Source organism: Phalacrocorax carbo, chromosome 4 (genome assembly GCF_963921805.1).
Source record: "Phalacrocorax carbo chromosome 4, bPhaCar2.1, whole genome shotgun sequence".
Classification (NCBI taxonomy): domain Eukaryota; kingdom Metazoa; phylum Chordata; class Aves; order Suliformes; family Phalacrocoracidae; genus Phalacrocorax; species Phalacrocorax carbo.
The window spans coordinates 46812863-46831892 of NC_087516.1; the positions used below are offsets into that span (position 1 = coordinate 46812863).

At 38.5% G+C, this 19030-nt stretch overlaps 1 protein-coding gene across 2 annotated transcripts; it reads left to right on the top strand.

Annotated features, from left to right (window-relative positions):
• On the top strand, nt 1-18503 carry GASK1B (golgi associated kinase 1B). 2 transcript variants are annotated; one of them, XM_064449810.1, is made up of 6 exons: nt 1-294; nt 896-2180; nt 9252-9466; nt 13231-13457; nt 13761-13890; nt 15900-18503. In XM_064449810.1, exons 2-6 carry the CDS (start codon nt 1184-1186, stop codon nt 15966-15968), a joined length of 1638 nt encoding a protein of 545 aa, XP_064305880.1. In that variant the 5' UTR covers nt 1-294; nt 896-1183; the 3' UTR covers nt 15969-18503. The 2 variants fall into 2 exon arrangements, with proteins under 2 accessions (XP_064305880.1, XP_064305879.1); XM_064449809.1 differs by having other exon boundaries at nt 2-294; nt 13761-18503.
• Nucleotides 18504-19030: the final 527 nt, after the last annotated feature.

Below are 19030 nucleotides of genomic sequence, written 5' to 3' on the forward strand. Positions count from 1 at the left end.
TTTTGGAAGGCACATACTTCACAGGACTTTTCATTACAGAATTTAAAATAGAAGTTGCTTTTTCTTTTTTTTTTTAATCTGAGGTTCATGTAAGTTTATAGCGGTTCATATGCAAACCACCTCTCCGTACAGCTAGCTTCCTAACAGTATTTAGCATGCAATGAAATACCTAAATATGAACCATACTTAAAACTGAAATAGGTCCTAGAATGCTTTGAGAATGTCAGCTTTTACTAAGTTACTTCTGTTAACCTAAAGAGATTACCAGAACGAAGGATGTGTCAAGCTGAATAGGTAAGAGATTTTATGTTTTTATAGCAATGTACATACAACATGCACTTATTCTGTCTTTGTTTCTTTGAAAGGATATATAAGCCACTGCCATTTTATCTGAAAAACTATAGCTAGATCCTGTTAGTGGCTTCACAAGACTGAAGACAATTAGCCATCTTTCATCTTTACTATGTGTTTGAATGTGAACTGTATTCATGTTCAACTAGGGAAATTTGGCACTGCTAATATATTTTTCTATTAGTGAATAAGTGCATACATAACTGCTACAGTTACTGGTGCATAATATTGTATAATTTACAACACTTCCATAACATGAGGTTTAGTGAAGATTTTATCTGATAAGAAAAAGATTATGATGATTTGGGTTTGACAAGCTTTTCCTCTAATACCATAATACAGCTAGCTGAGATTGCAAATTTAGCCTGTATTTCATGATTTTAGTGTTTAATTTATACTGTAATAAGAAAGTGAAAGATGTATCCTGACAAATTTCTAGATGCATGCGGTCTCATCTAGAACTTCTGTCTCTTAAAAATATAGAACCACAGATGCCATTATGCAAGTAATGAAATGAAAAGCTACTACTTTTTTCTTTTTGCAGTCTGTAAAGGAGATACTTCAGATATTTTAGACTACAAGTCAGTAAACTTTGCTTACGTAGCTGGCTCCATTCATTCTCTGAAGCCAATCACTTCCCCTGTGGTGGCTGATAAGAATTTAACGGCTTGAGAAGGTAGAGTGTCAGCATCCTTATTGCTAAACACATTCCCAGGCATATCAGTAGCCTCTGTCCATCACTCATGCTGGAAGCTATTTGGAAAAGGAGAAATAGAAATTGGGGAAGGGAAATCATGCGTCATCGTCCTGGCTGGAATGTACAGAAGACTTTATGCTGTCTTCATCATGTGGATTCACTAGAGAAATGACCACCTTTGATCAGCCAAGTAAAATAAAAAACTTGTTTATTTGTTGCCTGTGCCCCCCACGGGTGCTGAGGCTCTGGACTTGCAGGCGCCCACGGACAAGGAGGAACCTGCTAGTGGGCACTGCATGTGTGATCTACCTGGGATTCCTCGTCAGTCAAGTGGGTCATGTTTTACCCCAGCACAAAGGAGGACACCAGAAGATCAGTTCCAGAAGTCTGCAAGATGCAGCCCAAACTCCCTTTCTGGGAATCCCACTGGATGGCACCCTGTCACCACCCAATTTCCAGGAACCCCAGCTTGGTAGCAATGGGACCTTGCTGCCACCCAATGTAGTTTATATCACCCTGCGGTCCAAGCGCAGCAAGCCTGCCAATATCAGAGGCACAGTGAAACCAAAGCGCAGGAAGAAACATGCAACCGCTTTGTCCTATGGGCAACACTTCCCAAAAGCAGCTTTTAAAGGCCGGGAAGGGGCTTTTGCCCAACAACCGGGGAGGGCCACGCATGCCGTGGGCACAATGGGAGCAGCAATTGCTCTGGAGGCGAGAAAGCACCAACTGGATGAACGCAGGCATAAAGGAATGGCAATCAAGGAGCGGGGTCACCGGAGACCTGGGGGGATTTCTGGAGCTGTAAAGGCACAACCCCAGCCTGAGGAAAGCAATATCAGGATTTACAGTGAGAGCTCTCCCTCTTGGCTGAGCAAGGAAGACATCCTAAACATGCGCATGCTGGCAGATTCTCAGATAGAGAACATTCAAGAAGTGTCTTCTCTCAAAGGAGTCCTGGTAGTATTTGCGAGGGGTCCCAGCGCAACAGGAACTGCTTGTAACCAGGGTCACTGTGGCATTGTCAAAAGACCCCTCGACATGAGCGAGGTGTTTGCGTTTCATTTGGATCGGATCTTGGGGCTGAACAGGAGCTTACCTTCTGTAAGCAGGAGATCGGAGTTCTTCCAAGGTAACAACATTCCTATGGCTCTCAGCTTGCAGGTGGGGTGCTGAGGTTTCCTTCCCCCTCCCGCAGCAACCACAGGGCAGCAGGCACCTTTAACTCCTGAGAGCCTGAGAACAAACCCCATCATTACAGGGAAGTAGTGCTGGTATCTGTGTAATTTCTGCAGTGCAATTATCCTGTTCGAAGGACACAGTACCCCAAAATTTAGATCAAATATTGTTGAGCTGCTGAGGGCAGTAACAATTTCTCTTCCGCAAGAGTCTGGATGAGAAAAAAAAAAAAAAGAGGGAGTCATCTGTAGATCGCGTGACGTTGTACAGACTGCCTGAAGTGAAACTGGTGAGAGAAATTCCAGAATGCCCTGTGATTCAAGGGGTATTTATGATTTTTTTAAAGTTTTCTCATCTTTTAGATTTGATTTTAATAAAATGTCATCAAAAGCGAGCACAAGAATTCAACTCTCAAACAGATGGGGTTTGTATTTAATCAGATAACCTACTCAGAGAGGTAGGGGAACTTCCTGCAGAAGTTTGACACTACTTTCATGGTACTAATACCTCTGGGAGCTGAAAAATTTTTAAAAAGTGCTTCCCTCTCCCTGGTAATTAAAAAAACCCCACTACATTCGGTGAATCCTGCTGTACATTTTAAGGTTCAGTACACACATCTATATATTTTGCCAAGAAAGAAATGCACAGTAAACATCTCAATATGCCTATTACAATTGAGGTAAAGTTTTCAATTAAAAATTTGATTTTTTTATTCTTTAGTGAAATTAAAGATAGATTTCAGACATGTAATATGAGTTTGAAGTAGGTCTACTTCTAACATTGCTATCTTGTTAAATGTCTTCAGCCTAACTGCTATTTTTGTACAGTCACAAATCACAATCCAAAAGGACTACGTTGCATTTTAATGAATCATTGCTGAAGTGGCTAGCTATGTTTTTGCTGTTCCTTTCTTGCTGCTGAAATTAGCTTATCCAAAATATATCAGTCCATGTTTCTTAAAAAATAAAGTAATGCAGGAATGCCTTTCTAAAGTCTGACAGCAGGAAGAGGATCTCTGATTTCTTCCTCCTTTGTAAACCTTCCTTTTGGCATCCTGTACAGCAATGTGAATGAATCTCTAGGAACAACAGTTTGGAGGCTTCTGAATATTATTCATACTTGCAGAGCATGGAAGATACATTATGCCTAGTTTATTTTTAGGAATAAGATTTATTGCTATAGAGCTGTCATAAGGCATTAAGGTAGTTCGGTTGGAGGAACTCCGCACAGTGTGGCTGCAGACATGACAGACTGCAAGCCTCTGAAAACTGCCATTAGGCTAATTGTGCATTGTGATGCTCAGTGTCTGTCTCCTTACAGTATGTTTTGAACTGTCTGGGGCAGAGAGAATAATTCTACCCTCTTTAATTTTTTTTTTTCCTAATATCTGGCTATGTTCCTATAGCAAGAAGAGCGTTGCTAGGCGATGAGAAGAAAAATAACATTATTTTGGTCCCACTTCATTTTTTCCAGCTGAAGGGTGAACAGAGCATTTGGAACAGTTACTGCACCTTGTCTCTCTATTTCTTTAGCCTGGATATATGCTGGAGCTCAGATAACTAATATCTACTTGAGCTCATTACTATTTACATGCTTGTGTTTGGAATAATCTGGAAAACATCTGTGTTGAGAAAATGAGCAAAAATAAGTTCTTAAAAATAATATGAACAATTAGTGAGCTTATTTCTATAACACATATGCATTTAAGATTAGGTAGGCACTGTAAAGTTTTTTCCAGGGCAGCTTGTGTGAATCGTGGTTATTCATATGGGAAAGCAAGCAATGCAGGATTAGAGACTCTGCACGTATGTATGAATGTACACAATTTCTGGGCTGACATATCTCTCTCCACATCACATCGCTTTAGCTTGCCTCGGTTGTGATCTGATGTAACAAGACATGTTTGATGTAGCATTAAAATCTTAAAAAATGGGCTTTTCAAAACTGTCATTCATGTTGTCAAAAGTGGTTTCAAAGAACTGCTTAGTAAATCCCTGTACAGGTTCTGTTTCCCCTATTCCCACAAATCCCCTACTTTTTTTTTTTTTAAAGTCTAGAAAAATATGGCATGCAAGTCCTCCTTCTGCAGCCCTTACCTTCCCTAGTTAACTATACACCCTTTAAGTGTTGACTGTGAATGTTTTTATTTTTTATCTTATTTTTCCATCATGGATGGAAAAATCAGGTATGATAACTCTTTCTCTCATATTTTTGCAATGAATTGGACGAATATAAAAGGCTGGGGAGTACAGATGGGCAAAGCCCTTTTGAGTTCAGTTACAAACTAAAAGAGCATGATTCTGAGCAAATGCAAGCACTCATTCATTACTCTCATTGCTACCTACAAGGCATGAAAAATGTTGAGAGCTCCAAAACACCTATGAACAAAGAAGGATAAGCCTGTAAAGCAACAAGAAATAATCATAAAACTGTGTCTGTTGTGGAGAAAATGGAGGCTGACCCTTATGTGTGAGTTTTGGGATGGTCACATTAACACCAGAGGACTGAGAATCTTCATTATTTAATCACCCTGAGGAACAGGAGACACATAAGTGACCTTGCTTGGTGTTGCATCCCTACCTTAATTAATCTGCACAGAAGCTAAGTGAAATGACTGCACATATTGCCTCTAGCTCAGCAACAGCGTTTGCAGGGTAGGATGATGCCAGTGTCTGTTAGGGCTTGAGCTACCTCCTAACATGGGCTGGAGCAGGCTTGCTCCTGTGTTGCAGCTGACAGCTGTAGGAATAGGACTCTGGCTCCTTGGATTGTAGCAACAAGGCTGAGCTCTTTACTCAGCTTTTGGTACAAAATATGCAGCTATGCAGTTTTGTTGCACCACTGTCTGAGGGCCTGAACTACTGCATGCTGACAAACACCCCTCTTCCCCCCTGGTTTTCTGATATAAATTTGGCTAAATATGTTTTATCCTGTGCTGAGAAGAATAAGCACTGGTGTACTCAATTCAGTTGTGCTTTTCTAGCTAAAGATTGAACTACTCTTTGCCCAGAACCACTTTTCCTAAAACATGAAAGAAACTCTTCCTTTGAATAACACCATTCATGGTTGGTTTACAGCAAATAGACAAATGACATGTGATAGATAGCTCCACTGGTTGTACTTGTCATTTTGCTTTAATGGCCTCTAGATGATAATAAACAGAGCCATAGGTTTTTCCGTGTTATACCCTGCGCTATCAGCCTGCCCTTGCCATCCCACCCGAAGTTATGCAAAAGCAGGCAAAGAGCATGAATCACTAATATCAGAGCAAAGAATAAGAAAAACTCAAAGCTGCCTTATGCATTCAGAAAGCTCTAAAAGGCTTCAATTTATCTGTCCTGTTTTCTGTCTATCAACACAAACAACTTAACACCATAGTGTTGTACCTCCCAGTGGGGTACCAGAGGGCATATTTCCAATATTTTGTTAGGTAGAAAAGTTCATGTATAAGCAATAATGCAGCCCATAGTCTAGAGAGCAACTGATGCACATTTCATGCATACCTTAGTTCTGACATGCATAGGAGTGCAGGACAGAAACACTGCAAATAAGGTGCAGAGGGAAGAAAGAAAAACACCTAACTTCTTGCTGCCTTCTGCTCTGTCCCTTATATTTTCTTTCAGAACTTAATCTTAAATTCTCAAGTTCAAGTAATGCTGTCTGTCAGTATCTCATCTTTCCCCACTGAATTACTGTCTTCTAATATGTGGGCAACTAAACTGTTTCTTTCAAATGTGGCAGTGTTTAGTTATTCTATTTACAGTGAATGAGGAGTTTGAGAAAGGGCTTTAAGTACCTCATAGAAGATTTGTTCTTCTTAGTGATGCTCTCATGGGGCAAGTTTGAAAATATTTTTTTAGGTAAGTTAAAAAAATTGCTGTAGATACAAGTTAGAGCAAAAGATGGAAGAGTAACATTTGCAGGAGCATTTTTGTGGTTAAAAAGCATACAGACTATTTTCAAAGTGATGTGGATGTGTGAATATCTAACATGATGTGTGTGTTGAAGAAGTCACAGGGTGATACATCATCTAACTTCACATGAAGCAGTGTGAGCACTTTGAGGTAGTAAGTCTCAGCAGCCTGAGATTTCACCTGTGTTAGCATACTCAGCTTAGGATATCCTGAGCCAGTAGCTCCTAAAGGCCTAAGAATTTTTTAGAAGTACTTTGAAGTTTAAAAAAATCTATATTAATTCCTAGGAAGCTGGTTCCAACATGAGTTTTGAAAAATCTTTCCCATACAATTTTGCAGATCATCTTTAGATAGTCAAGTAGATAAATCAATCCAAAATGGCAGATGAAAAGAAAAAGAAAGCAATTGGCTTTGGCCAAGACTCGGTGCAATGCAGCTGCAGCAGCAGAAAAGCAGTAGCCCTTTGTGTTAATACATAAAGCTGATGAGGAAAGAAGTCCATGCAAAACACAGATTTATTCTGAAGTGTGCTCAATCTCCTCAGTTTTGGTTGTGTCAAACTCAAAGCTCTGATTCTGAGCCAGGCCTTAGTTTTCACTGTTCAGTCAAGTTCAACCCCATCCTCATGAGGTTTGAGCCAAAAGACCTCCCCTGATTTCAGTGGGGTCATGCCAATTCATGCAGCTATGAATTAGACCCCTTATGTGCTTTAATTCAGCATCTACATGTTTTTCCTGCAAGCATCAAAAATTTGAGTCACTGCTCTTTACTGAAGCTGCTGCTTCATATTCCTGTAATTTAATTTGTATTACAGAGTTGAAAGATTTTATTTTGGCATATCTTTTCTGCTCCCATTTCCTCTGAAATGCAAACATTTCCTGTATTTAGCCTTGGTCTTTTAAAAATGTTTTTTGTATCTTAATGGAAACTGGCAAGCTATTATTCATATTCTTCAAGTATTTATATTACTATTGTTTATCATGTCCTTTTGGGTAGACAGGAGATGTTTGTTTTGTTAGAAGACCGTTTATGTATTTGGTTTGTGAAAGAATTCAGGAATACTTACATAAGCTGTTATTGGAGATACAAAAATAATAGATCAGACTTGGTCCTGAAGCAAGCTGTGCTTTTTTTGTGACAATTTCCAGTGCTTATATAGACCTTCTCCAACTGGCTTGGGAAAGAAGCTTTGCCAGTAGTTGCCCTGACTTGGCTAAAGTAATGTACATCATAGGTGATGGAGCCAGAGCAGGAGAGATGGGAAAATGGATAAGATCTCCCAAATTAAATTACTAAGTACTTATTCAGACATCTCAGTAGACGATAAGCCTGATTTGCAGGAGTGCTCTGTGGTTTGTTTTTTTTTCCAGAGGAAAGTGTGGACCATGGTGTTCATAAAGATAGTACTGATCCTAGTGAAAGACAGAGATTGATATTCCTAGCAGAAGGACACTTTCTGTGTTCCTAAGGAAACATTGGGCAACCGGGAGGGAAGTTAAAGAGGTGGTAGAGCTGCACATTGGGTTGTCTTGAGGACTGTCTTGTATGTGCAAGCCATGGCTTGCATGGCAAGTACATTCTGGCTTTGGAGAGGAGTTTGGTTTTCCTCTTAGGCTTGAATGCATGTGGGGCCTATCATATCGTACAAGATGGATCTTTGCATACAAGTCACTGTGAAGTATAAGCAAAGATAATTTCTTACCTGTTGTTTTAGATAAGTCAGCATCCTCTGAACGAGGTGCTTTTTGATTCACCTGTACAGAGATCTGTTTTTAACTGTTCTTGCTGCTTACAGATGGAGCATTCAAGTTAGCAGCTTTTACCTTGCCGTTGGCACTCATACTCATACCTGTTTTCTATGTTCTTCTATTCTCTGTCTGGGTTGCCTCTGGAGAAGGTGCCATGATCTCATTGCCTTCATGCAGGTTTATGAAAACTTATTTTCAGATGCATCTCTGGCTTCATGGGCATGTGGAAGACAGAGACAGTTTAGGCTGCATTTAACTGTGTGACAAATTGAACAGACTTTAGGTTCATTGAACTTCAAGATGAATATAAATAAATTCTAAAGCTTTATATATGTTCCAACACTTGCTATTTAGCAAATAGCAGCTTTTCAGTTAAATGGGTTCCTCCTCTCTATACCAAGACATCATATTTTGGTCTTCTGTCTACAGCCCAAAATACGAAGGATTGCTTTGTTTTAATATGTGTACAAGCCACAGTTGGTCCTGGGTCCTTGGCAGTTTAAGGCAGCAGCAGCATTGCATCAGCAATGAAAAGGAGAGTTCCACTCTCCTAAGATAAATAGGCCTGTTACTTGATATTGGGTGAAATATATTTATCAGTTCTTATACTGGGAAAGCTCATTTAAATTCTTTGCCAAAGTTTCTTCCCACTAAACACTTGAACTCACCAAAGCTAAGTCTTTTGAAATAGTTTCAAGGGAGAGCAGAATATTCTTTACACAGAAGAATTAAAGAATTTGGCCAAAATAGCTGCTATACAAAACAGATCTCATGTTATATCTGGATAAAAAGAAATACTTGTCAAGGTGTTTATTCATGCTAAGTTCAGACTCCGGTATTCTCATATATCATTTCAGAGCTGTGGAATCATACATTATAGGCCTAAAATACTAAAGATAACAAAATAAATCCATGCTGAATATAGGATTGATAGTGTTTCTATGCCTATTACGCAGAAAAAAGAATACTTTGACATAAGTTTTCAGCTCTTGTAAACCATTATCATTTCACTGGAATCAGAGGGAAATTACGTCATTGGTTCACAGTCACATAGTAGGCTCTTAATCTACCCATAAACTTTTTAATAGCCTGGTTTAGTATATGATTTTGTACATTAATCTCTTGCTTCAAACAGAAATCCTTCTGTACACTGAAGGCATTTGTAATGCCTCTGCTTCTTCCATTCCTGTGGTGGCTGGTTTTAGATGTGGAATAAGACCACATTAACCAAAGGATGTCAGTTATTAGTCCCTGGCCATTTTTCCTGCTGCATCTGTAAAATGGTGTAATTATTGATGCTTAGGCAATGTCTAAAGAATGATCAAGCCTACAATACACCAATGATCTGTTTTTCCTTTTCAGATGGTCAAGCCTGTCCTGTTATTCTCTGGGATTCCTCACTGAGTCCAACAGATAATAGTACCCATTCTTCAGTGAGATTAACCTGGGGGCAATATCAGCAGCTACTGAAGCAGAAATGCTGGCAGAATGGTAAAGTTCCCAAAGCTGAGTGGGGCTGTACTGAAATCCATCATCATGAGTGGTCTAAGATGGCACTCTTTGATTTTCTTCTGCAGGTAAAACTTTTACTGAATGCAACTTGCTGCCTTAAAAGTCATATGAGCACACATTGGACTCCTAGAAAAGGCATTTTGGCTTATTTCCTTTTTTTAAAATGGGGAAGAGATGTATTTGCACAGTTTGAACTTGTTTCTGGTTGTTTCTTATAGTTAAAATATCCAAAATACAACTTTTAATCAGGGAAAGAGATCAGGAACTTAACTGACTCATTTTCTAAAAGAGGAAGCAAAGGCTTTTGTCTTGAGATATCTAATTTATTTCACCTTGAGGCAGGCATACTGTTTTTCCTTGATTCCTTATTTCTCCAAACATAGTTCTTGACTGTACTCACAACTGTAAATCACTGGTTTTTTACTGTGTGGTCCTCCCTATACCTCCCCAGCCCCCAGGGGTCATTTAAGTGGTTTTGGTCAGCTCAAATCTGAATCAAGATAACAGTTGTCCTAACCAATTTTCCTTCTTTTTTAAAAACATCAGTGTTTTAGTAAGGAAAGATTAGAGCAGCAACTAACAAATGATGTGGCTGCTGTTCTTCAATTAGGTATTGCACATAGTCATTAGCTCTCCAAATAACACCAAACTAGGACTCTGCCCACTGGAACATGTGGCTACAGTTACAGCAATTGTGTAGTAGAATATTGCTGCACTTCCTGCATTAGTAAAGACTGAACTGAACCACCTGGCTGGAATTAGGTTCAGCAGAACCTAATTTTATGGCTTCCTGAGATATGGCAGTACTTCCAGTTGTCCCTGTCTGCCAGACAGGTCTGGGTGACTTAGCCTCCTGCAGACTTACTGGTTTATGTCACACTATTTATATTTGAAACTACAGCAAGTACTAGTCTTATGCACTGTGTTTGGTTGTTCATATAATTCAGCTTTATAGAGTTATATTTCTTGAAATACAAAAATCATGAGTTGGTTTATACATAGCCTATCCCTATCCTCCTCAGTCCTGTTCTAGGATGAATGGATATTTCCAATTTTGGGGGTTTACATTTTTTCAGACATGTTATGTTAACAGAACATTCAATTCTTCTCTAAAACTAGATTGTCACTTTTCTAATGACTCCATCTTTAGTCCCATTATGAGCAAGTAATTCTTAGAAACTGGTATAAAGCCATATGTGGATTATTCTGATGCTCAACGTAGTATGCCCCTATAGGAATAGCACAGAATGTATCATAAAGGTAGTATGTTTTCATGCCGTTGTCTTCTTGTTGAATAGTTTAAAAATTCTTGTGAGTTCTGTGTTGATTTCTAATTTTAGGGACTTCAAATCAAGTTTTTAGACTTCATAATAGAAGTCCTATTATCCAGAAGAAGTAGTCAGTTAAAATAAGATACAACAGAATTGAACTGTGCATGAAAAAACCAAATTACTCTTGTAAGAGTAGCTGGTATCAGAGTGATTTATACTTCCAGTTGCCTACCAAAAACATGGATACCAGAAATTGACTGAAAGTGGGTTTTATGCTTCTTAAAGATTAAAATTTTATCTGGGTGCTGTCAGACTTAACTTTAAGGTTTATTGGCAGTAGAACATGAAGTCTCTAAAAAAATGAAAAGAAAGTGTTCTGAATTTAGGAAAAATCTGTGCTTCATGAATCATTCAGAAATAATGAATAATGGTTAAATGTAGTCTCTGTTAAACATACTTCCCTCAGAAGAATGGGTTTGCTGCCCATAATAGATGTTCCTAATCTCTGGTTTCAAATGCTAGAAAACATAGGAGCAGGCTGAAAAATGCTTATAGCTGACCTTTACTTGCCTTCTGTAAGAACTCAAGTAAAATAAGGACATTAAATATAAAATGGGTTCTTTAATTTTGGGGGTTTGTACCTCTCATGTGCATAACTAAGAGAAGAAATAATGCTAAACTGTTAAGGTTGCAGCATCACTTCCAGTGTTCTGTCATAACACTGGAATGATGCAAGATATTATGAAGAGACTGTCTATAAGAACATGAGCTCCTCATCCATTTAATGCATGTAAATAAGTGCAGTGCGGGTAAATTAGTGCTAGACATCAAAGGACTCTGTCTGGAAGGTCTCTGCTTCATTTTTTGGCAAAGCCTTTGGATGTGATGAATGAGAGATCCCATGTGCTAGAAAACTGCAAGCAAGAGGGGCTCTAGCACCTGCAGATGCCGAGTGCAGCATGAAAGGAGAAAGAAAAAGAGAAATCTATTCCTTTCCTCAGGATTTTTGCAGTTGAAAACAAATACTGTCACCAAGACTGGTGGCAATAATACTATATACTTAAGAAAAACAAAATAACACTCAGACTTTCATTTGATGAACAAAATTAGGAGGCCTTTTCAACATGCAAGATAGCTCTACATCAAAAGAAGAGTCCTAACAGGTCATTTCACTGAGGTGTCACAAAAATAAAATTTTAAGTTTAGAAGGCTTACATGAACATTAATGCATTTGTGGTTAGAACAGTTTGGAGAGTTAGCAGCATACAACAAACAAGGACAGAAAAAGTGATTTACCTTTGCTAAGCTACCCATTAAGCCTTAGATGCTCCGGACCAGGCTTGTACTCTGTGAGCACCTGTCAGCAGGAGCAGGGCTGCTCCCTGGGGAGATGAGCCAGGGCCAAGGGCAGCCCCACAGCAGGCAATACAGGCAGGGCCAGCAGCAGGAGAGGCAGCCCAGCAGGAAAGATGGTGAAAACCACAGGTCCTATTGGTAGCCCAGTGAGCATCAGGCACAGACAAGGCAGCAAGCCAGCTGTAAGGCCAGGAACCAGGAACCCCAAGCAGCAATCCAGGAACATCAGGGAGCAGGACAGTCAACAGATACATCCCCCTTCTACCCCAGAAGGGCTCAGAAAAGGGCTGATGTGCCAAGCCTGAGCTTAAATGGGCTTCCTGGGCCCATGGGCTGAGGGTGTGTGTGTGGAGGTCCCAGGTGAGGGTGCTCATGGCACTTAAGGCCTATTTGTGCACTTAGGGCCTTGCAGTGTTGTGTATTTACTCTCATCTAGTCAACAGGGGTAGAAGCACTTTCAAAGAGCGATTTATCCTTCCCATATTAGATGGTTATCCTAAAATGGCATTCTTTGCTCTGGGGGTGCCATTGTTTATGAAAAGGAACATAAGCGACTAAGTCAGAAGAGATGCTTAAAGTTTACACCACTAAAGTTAGACCAGATGTATTCCTTCCAGCTAAGTGCTGTGTGATGAATAAGTGAGGGAAAAAATAGCCTTTACCACCATGTCGTTAAAGTATATACCACAGTGCAACTCAGGGAGGCTGCTCTGTGATTATAAATGCACTCTTCTTGCATCTTGTAGCTTCTAATGGTTTGCTGTGCCCCTTTCTAATCTTTTAAATTATTTTGCATACTATAAGTTTATAAGTTGGTCCCACAAAATGCAGACCCCCTGTGTGTATCAGGCTGTGCTATTTCTATTGTTCTTCAGCAATGAAAATATAGAAAAACTACAGCCTTCTGAAAAAAATAGAATTGTATTCACCACCTTGTTATTCCAGTTACACAGCGGTATTGTTCTATTATTTTCAAAGAATTTCTACACAAGGCTATAAAATGGATAAAATACACAGTTTGGGAAGTTGCTTCTAATAGTACATGAAGTATAGGGACCAGCTCTTCAACATCATGTCATTGCTGACTTTAATTATACTTGTCCTGAGCTTGCTTACCTGTCTAAGCAATGTCTTAAAGAGACACTTTGCACCAAATACTTTGATATTGTCTTCACTTGGCACTCTGCTGTATTTTGTTTTAGATCTATAATCGACTAGACAGAAACTGCTGTGGATTCAAACCTCTCAAGGAGGATTCCTGTGTGCAGCAAGGACTGAAGCTGAAATGTAGTGATCAGGATACTGTTGACCTGACACACATAGTTCAGAGAAGGCATGACCGAAGGCACTTGGCCTTTATAGACAATAAGGGTTTCTTTGACAGAAATGAGGACAATCTTGACTTCAAAATACTACAAGGAATCAATGAGTAAGTTTTAAGGTTTTTTTTTGCAATTTTGTGAAAAGATTGTTAATTTCTTCACAGTTTGAGCAGGAGACACTAAGTCACTGGAATAGATATCATTGGCCCACGACATCTGTAGGATGCGTCTAAAAATGTATGAGTAATCCCACTGCTGTAAAAGATACAATTAACATGCATACGATTAGCTATGCGTGGACTTCCTTTGCTGAGTTGCAGTCTATTCATAGAATTGATTGCTAAACCACAACATAAATATTGCAATTCAGAGTGAAGGCAAAGCTGATTAATTTCTTTCTGCTTTTCCAGATTCCCTGAATCTGCAGTTTCAGTGCTGAGGAGCCAGCGTTTACGTGAGAAGTTGCTACAGTCTTTGTTCCTTGATAAAATATACTGGGAGAGCCAAGGAGGCAGAAAAGGAATTGAAAAACTTATTGATGTAATAGAAAGGAGGGCCAAAATTCTTCTTACTTATATAAATGCACATGGAGCCAAAGTATTGCCCATGAATGAATGAAGCAGTCTTGTTTCTATCTGAGAGATCGTCTTTAAGAAAATGTGTATGATGCAAAAACTGACAGTAAAATTGATTTATTTCATAGGCTTATTTAATCCTTATTTTTTCCAAACTTCCAAGTTTATTTTTAAATAAGAAAGCTTACTTGGTTTAAAAGCAACATTTAAATGTCAGCTGCAGCTCAACACAGTGCAGTCTTTTCTATGTCACTAGTGAAATGAAATGAAAAATAACCAAATGGTACAATAAATAATGTAGTAATATGTAGGTACCATGAACACTCCTTCTGTTAAACTGTTTGCAACTTAGCAACAGGATTTTCAGTACATTAGGCTGGATTACTCTTCCCTCATTCAAGTCACTAAAAGTTTTATTGCAAATTTAAATGGGAATGGAGATTTGTAAGCACTTAATAATTGATGAAAACTGTCATCGCATCTACTTGCTGAAACATATCTACTGCAGGAACTTGTCTTTTTGATTATGAATACTAAAATGCCAACATTTCCAAAGGCTTATTTTATTTTATTTTATTTTGATCTTTTGAAATCTGAGGACTAAATTTGGCTCTTAAAGGCGGGGTGTTTGCAATGGACACGAAAGAAATTTAAAAAGAGTGGGGAAAACATGGCTCTAACAAGAATAATTTTACCTGTCCAGTATGGAGTACAATTCATCATGAGTCACTTGTTACAATGTACTATTTTCAGTAAAGGTTGTTTTGACGTGTGGGTGGATGATCTGATATTTTCTGCCTATTGATTAACTGGGTGTTACTCACAGAATTGCCCTTTATTACCACTATTTTTAAAACAGGAATTCAGCTTTAGATTTGTGTGACTATGCTGCTAAAGAAGTGTACACATTTTGTTTTTGCAACATTCTTGACAATATTTTTTTTTTTAGAATATTATAAAAAAACAGACCTACTAAGGACATGAGTGTTGTTAAACTCAGCACAGAAAATATTTGTGCTGTGTGCTCAGCTCTAGCCAGCAATTCAGGCTTTGGTTTTTGATTAAGATTGACCAGTGTGGGGTGATGATTCTAGCTGATGGCTCACCTCAAGTATTCCCACACGTAAGGTTGATGGAGAAGGTTGGATAAGCACTTTGGATTCGTAACCTTCATCTGCTGCAGAAATAAAATATCAACTGATATAGTCTATCATGACATACACCTTCTACCTGTCTGTTTAGAAAGACTCTCACCATCTATCTAGTGAAATATCTATTATCTTCTTGCCATGAGATAATGGCAGAAGTTGCATACTTTCATAGCTACTCTTGTCTTTATGTACAGTGAAAAAAAATAGGGTAAGATTTTAAAATATTTTTGAAAATGCTTGTGTAATGGTATTAATAAGAAACTGTTTCATGTCAATGTTAAGGTGGATGAGTGAATTTAAAGTTTCAAATAACTACAATTCCACTGCAGCTAAAACAGGTTTTCTTTCTTAGTATCAAAACAGCTATTAACAATAATTGCTTTACTAGAAGAAATAGGTCTCATTATAGGCAGAGTTAAAGATACTTAGTGAAATATTAAGAGTTTGGCCATCTAAATAATCTTTCATTTTATTCTGTCAGGAAAGGGCAGATAAATTTGTAAAAGCTTCCTAGACCTTAATTATTGCCTTGAGAGGGCACATTTTAGAGTGCCTTGGACTTTTTAATAGCACCCAAGTAGAATTTTACAGGATTTTCATATTATACCTTTCCTAAAATGTTGTAACCTATTAGCCAGGTAATTTCTATCACAGAAACAAAAATGTTACTGTAGCTTGCACTGTGAACAGACCCTAGAGAAATAAAAAATCCTCTGGATCCATTTCACATGGAATTCCTATTGCAGTAAATTCCACCCTTTGGTGACTGTCACAATCAATTTGTCTCATTTTCTAGCCTATCTCACAGTTTTCCTCCTGCTAGATACCTGTTCAAATGGATTATCACACACTGCTGGGAGTGAGAGAAAGGCACAACTCTCAGCTGCACTGAACTTAGAAGAGGACCAAGTGGAGATACAAGAGTGTACCTGATCATGAAAAAAAGTCCCATGAGACATCTGTCTTCTAGCTGCTCCTCATCTATCTTTAGACTGCATGTCCTGATGTCAAGTCATTGCCTCACATTGCCCAGTTGTTGTTTTTTCCAAATTGACTCATTGCCCAAGAAGAGAAAGAAATCAACATCAGGATTTTTTTATCTTCTCAGGTTAGGTCATTTATTTTTATGGTGATAACTTGATGCATTCTTCTCCATTTCTTCTTGACATGGACTAGTGTCTCCTTAAGCATGATACTTGCTGTTTTATTTGCCTTGCAGTTCAGTGCCATCTCTTAAAGCAGCAATGTAGTTGCCAACTAGTAAGTAATTGCCCTGAAGCTGACCTGGCACAATGCTTCTCATAGTTGTAAGCTTAAGAGGTCCAAGTAGCCAAGATGCTGTGCATTACTTAAAAATTTGACCAAGCATGAAAAGCTTAACTGTAAAGAGCAGATCTTCTGGACAAATGCAAATGCATGTCCTTAGGAAATGAATGGTGTTCTTTACTAGACATTTTCGGTGGCAGAGGCATATGGATCAAGTTTTCTTTAGAGCTAATCTGCAGGGTGAAACAATATTTAGACTTACATAGAACGTACAAGGGGAAGGATGGGTGTATCTCCCTGTGCTGTTCAGTATAGACCAGACAGGTGCATGAAGGCACTGTCTTCTCAGAACTGCTGCAGGCATCGGTGAGTCCAGAGCAAATGGCTGAGGCAGACTGAGCTCTGCCATTACTGCACACACATTAAACTTTCCAAGGGCAAAAGAATACTTCTTTCCCTGAAACTGAATTTGGCTCTAGGACAAATCTGCATCATGCTCTCACCTTACAACAGTGCCTTAGCATCACGCCATGCATAGCCGGAGGCCTTGCTTTCTATGCTGTGTTAATGTGCCATATTTCTTACACATACAGACACTCTCATAGTCTTCAGGGATGTCAGGAGAGGCTTTGTGAGATTAGGCAGTGGGACCAGACTGTAAATTGCTTCTAATTCTCTAATGTTGGTAACCAACTCTGGAAAGTGCCTTCCTTCATCATGTTTATCCTGTTGCTGTAGAGCTTGGTACTTGAATCCAGTATGGTTAATAATACAAACTATGATTGTAATAGTGCTTATGAGTACATACTAGCCAAGTTGTAGGTTTTTTTACAGATGTGAAGAATTCTGTACTTTTGGAGTACATTTGCATAAATGCTCCAGCAAAAAATACAAAAGAAGCACTTCACAGAGCTTCTTTATTTGCTGCTACTACATTCAAGATTTCTGCTCTCCCTTCAGTAACAGGACTAAAATTTATTGGGAGATCAGTCCACTGCCTTTTAAAACAGCACGACGTTGGACTGACATTCCTGCGCTGTAGCCTAAGTAATACTAACCAATAAGAAAAACTTGACGAAGCCTTATTCTACCTATGGTGGTGATCAACAGAAAGCCATGAAACTGTGTTTCAGTAATCTTTGCTGGGCTGTCTTCCATTTACGGGCATATGGGATCAGACAAAGACTCATGTTGCACATTATTAGGAAGGGTGTAACCAACGGCAACAGTCCAAAACCTGTGGGTGGGAAAAGACGATGATGTAATTCTTGAATCTGCCTGAAAGCCAGAACCACATGAAATGGAATTACTAAGAAAGTCAAGCGAGTTTGCTGATTTCATAACATTGGAAGATGGATCTTAAAATAAGTAGCGCAGGCACAGATGCCCTAGAATTCCTCGGGAGCCTGCCAGCAAGTTAATAATCTTAAATGTTTCAGAAGCTGAGTACATGAAAACTTTTGTGGAGCACTGCAAGAGCAGTTTCATTATTTCTTTGTGTGTGTATTCTATAATGCACTGTATTAAGGAAAGATAAATTCCATTGTTACAAAAGAGCAAATACAGATTTAGGGTACATGAATGGACAAGCTTCCAGTAGCAATTCTGGGAACACTTTCATGCATGTGTGTGTATGTGAGCACAAACATACAAGTATATGTATATATACCTTGGCTTGTTTCTATAAAATGGTCAGTTTGGCTAATAAAGAGTGAGTTATTTATACAATTTGCTGTTTATATGTAGAATTGTATTTGTGAGTGTAACTCCAATTTTGGCTATACACAAGTTGAAGTTTAAACAAAGTATTATTATGGATGAAATTTTTGTTCTCAAAGGAATAACTTTCCCCTTGCTAACAAATTTATATAATCTTAAAAGTTTTCTACTTACAATCATAGAGAAAAACAGCAATATGTTTGTATCTGAGCTAAACTGCCAGACAATAAAGTGATATCAAATCAGATGTTTTTATTGAGTTTTATATTAGATCTTGAACTTGCATTTTCTTTTGGTATTTGTGCATTTTAAAAGTCAATTTAATTGTCCTTTTATTAGTAACAGTAAAAGCATTATCACAAGTAATGAATTGTTTGAATCTCTGCTGCTATTATCATGTAATGTCCAGGAATATACAAAATAAAATAACGTCTTAATCAGATTTTCAGTTCAGAACTCTAAGTTGCATTAACAAAACTGTAATACATATTAATATAATATGTGGATCATTAGACACTGTTTAGAAAGAACTATGGCCTTCAGACTGCTTCTTCAGAGAAACAATCCAAACCAGATTATGAAGTTCTTCCTGTGGAAATATTTTCTAGCTGTTTACTCACAAGACTTTTAACTCTTTCTTACTAAGCTGATTCACTGTAGCTGTGGAGCTTAAGGTTACTGCAGAATTAGCATTTACTGCCTTCTTTACCCATTCCCATGCCTACTTACACAAGCATTGAGCAGAAAAGGCCACGTCCAATTATGATGCCAGAACAGAAGTATTGATCAGTGACTTGAAAGCTTTCTAATAGACCATTAGCAAATACAGGAATAGGAGAAAGACACTGAACGCTACATGGAACAGAGACTCACACAGAGTTAAAGTAGCCTAAGAACTTTTGGTCTCTGAAGTTTACATTTTTTCCATGATCCAAGAGAGGCTAATGGGAAACACAAAGATGTTGAAAC

What these genes read in the sequence shown, in the direction of transcription:
- GASK1B (XM_064449809.1), top strand. Translation starts at nt 1,184, where the DNA reads ATGCTGTCTTCATCATGTGGATTCACTAGAGAAATGACCACCTTTGAT. An exon ending in GAGATCGGAGTTCTTCCAAG is followed by an intron (nt 2,181 to 9,251) that starts GTAACAACATTC and finishes TTTCCTTTTCAG; the next exon opens with ATGGTCAAGCCTGTCCTGTT. An exon ending in ATACTACAAGGAATCAATGA is followed by an intron (nt 13,458 to 13,760) that starts GTAAGTTTTAAG and finishes CTGCTTTTCCAG; the next exon opens with ATTCCCTGAATCTGCAGTTT.